Below are 2,254 nucleotides of genomic sequence, written 5' to 3'. Positions count from 1 at the left end.
GGCGGCCCGGCCCCCGAGTTTGCCTCCCGTCCGGTTGCCTGGGATGCGAGGAGGAAATGTAAGGCGCTCCGAGAGCACTTGGAGGCTTTCCCGGGGTGTGTTCCTCGCCGGTCGCGCGTGTCCTTTCTTCCGGGACGGGAGCGGCGGGGGCAGGTGGGCAGGTAGCTGTTCACGCTCGGAGGACGGTTCCAGCAACAAACAAACAGACAGACAGACAGGGATGCCCCCCGCCCCGCGCCCCGCCCCGCCGCCCGCGACTAACATTTCCAAGTTTAAAAAGAAGCAGACTCGGGAATGCCGAGGGGTTCTGTACGTCAGGAGTACGATCGCTTTTTCTTTATTTACATAGAAAATAGGAGCGGCGACGTCGTGCGCTGTGCATTGTGACTGGGCGCTTTTTTCGTCCTGAGCTCGCGTCTTCCCGAGTCTGCCCGGGCGGCTTCTGACTCGATATTCCTGGGAAATAATACTGTTAGCTGTCATGTCTCCCTGCAACGCAAGTTTCCGCGAATTAACTGTAAAGAAAGGCTGAGGCTGCTGTTCGTGGGGCGTGAGGCAGATGCCTCTCCCGTCCTGGTAAATCTAGTGTTTGCGCTGCTCTCTTTCCAGCAGGTATTTGCGTGCTTCTCTCTCCCGCAGGTTTGTGAAATGACCGGCGACCGCCGGGGAGGAGAAGCTGGGTAGCCGCTGAGACGGAGTTTCAGTGACCAGAAGACAGCCCAGGGGTGTCGCGTCTTTTTTGCTGTCCCTGCCGCTTTGAGCTTTACTGTAACAGCTGAAAAACTTGGAAAATAAAATGAGCACGCTGTGGTCTTGAACATCCATTTTTATTTTTTATTGGAGGACACATTAAAAGCGCCAGAGTGACACCCAGAATGGCATCCAGAGAGAGGCTCTTTGAACTTTGGATGCTTTATTGTACCAAGGTAACTGCTTTCTTTTTTTTATTTGCACGTTTTAAAATACTTGGTTGTGAGATTTTTGTGACTGGCCCTCTTAGCACTTCATTTCATGGATAATAACCTGTTTGTTGGTAGGTACGACCCACAATTTAAAAAGACGGATTTGCTGCTTGCCATTTCTTCAGGTTCAAACACATGCACAGCACTGGCACACTGTTCCAAGCTCTGGGGTGTGGTTTTTATTTGATATTTGTCTCCAGTGATCCCCAAATTATATAAGTAACATGACGACCTTAAGAGAGAAATGAAGTATTTTCCTTTTTTGTTTGTTCACTTTCCTCTTTCTCCCACAAGTGGGAGGAGAGAGGGTTTCAGGAGAAGAGCCTTCGACATTTTTCTCCTGGTCAACCTTTCACGTCGTGTTAACCAGGGGACTGATGACATGCGAAGGTCTTTGATTGGAGGCGGTCACTCTGAGCTGGCCGAGATATTCGCACCTGATGAGCACCTCTCATCTCATCCTCACAGCCATCCCGTTCGGTGGGTGTCGTCATTACCCCCTTTTACCGACCAGAACAAGCTGGTGCTGGAGTTAGGGGGGCTGGTGAGGTGCAGGACCGAGCTTGAAACTCAGCACCGCCTGATTCACACCCATGGTCTTACCCATGATGACCTGGGCAAACTACGGCCCGCGGGCCGGATCCGGCCTGGTTGGAATGAATAAAACTAAAAAAAAAAAAACCGTACCCTTTTTTTTAATGATGTTTACTTTGAATTTATATTAGTTCACACAAACACTCCATCCATGCTTTTGTTCCGGCCCTCCGGTCCAGTTTAAGAACCCATTGTGGCCCTCGAGTCAAAAAGTTTGCCCACCCCTGGACTCTTACCCATGATGACCCCTTACTATTTTTGGTTTTGTCATTCACAAATAATTTTCTTTTCTCTCTCTGCCTTTATGTGAATTTTTTACACGTTAGCTTTGACTTTAGGGTTATTGGGAGGAGAAGGGTACCACCTTAAGCATCTGCTTCAAGCGAGGAGCTGCAGTACCACCTTGAAGATACTGGAAGGGTCAGAGAAATGGCTTTAATCTACTTTAGTTACTTTAGGTCTCTGTTTTCAAGTCTAAGCTTCCGTTTCTGTTACCCCTTCCGGCTTCTTTTTTATACTTTGAGCTCTTTAATGAACAAGTTATTCTTTAACAAATAATCTCAGTTATCTGTAATATTAAATTTTAGAGGTCACACTGGAATTTTCTTTGACTTTCTGGCTTGGTATATATTTTTTTAAATATATTGTTATTGATTTTAGAGAGGAAGGGAGAGGGAGAGAGAGGTTGAACATCAATG

At 47.7% G+C, this 2,254-nt stretch overlaps 1 protein-coding gene across 1 annotated transcript in view; it reads left to right on the top strand.

Annotated features, from left to right (window-relative positions):
• The first annotated feature begins 349 nt into the window (after positions 1-349).
• The window catches only part of NBEAL1 (neurobeachin-like 1), a 114,894-nt gene continuing 112,989 nt past the window's right edge, over positions 350-2,254 (top strand). Inside the window, exon 1 of the mRNA XM_005874255.2 lies at positions 350-926. Within this exon, the coding sequence (XP_005874317.1) occupies positions 876-926 (51 nt within the window). The 5' untranslated portion in view covers positions 350-875. The remainder of the gene's footprint in view (positions 927-2,254) is intronic.

Source organism: Myotis brandtii, unplaced genomic scaffold, assembly GCF_000412655.1.
Source record: "Myotis brandtii unplaced genomic scaffold, ASM41265v1 scaffold43, whole genome shotgun sequence".
In the NCBI taxonomy this organism is placed as follows: Eukaryota; Metazoa; Chordata; class Mammalia; order Chiroptera; family Vespertilionidae; genus Myotis; species Myotis brandtii.
This window is presented reverse-complemented; position numbering and strand designations above follow the sequence as displayed.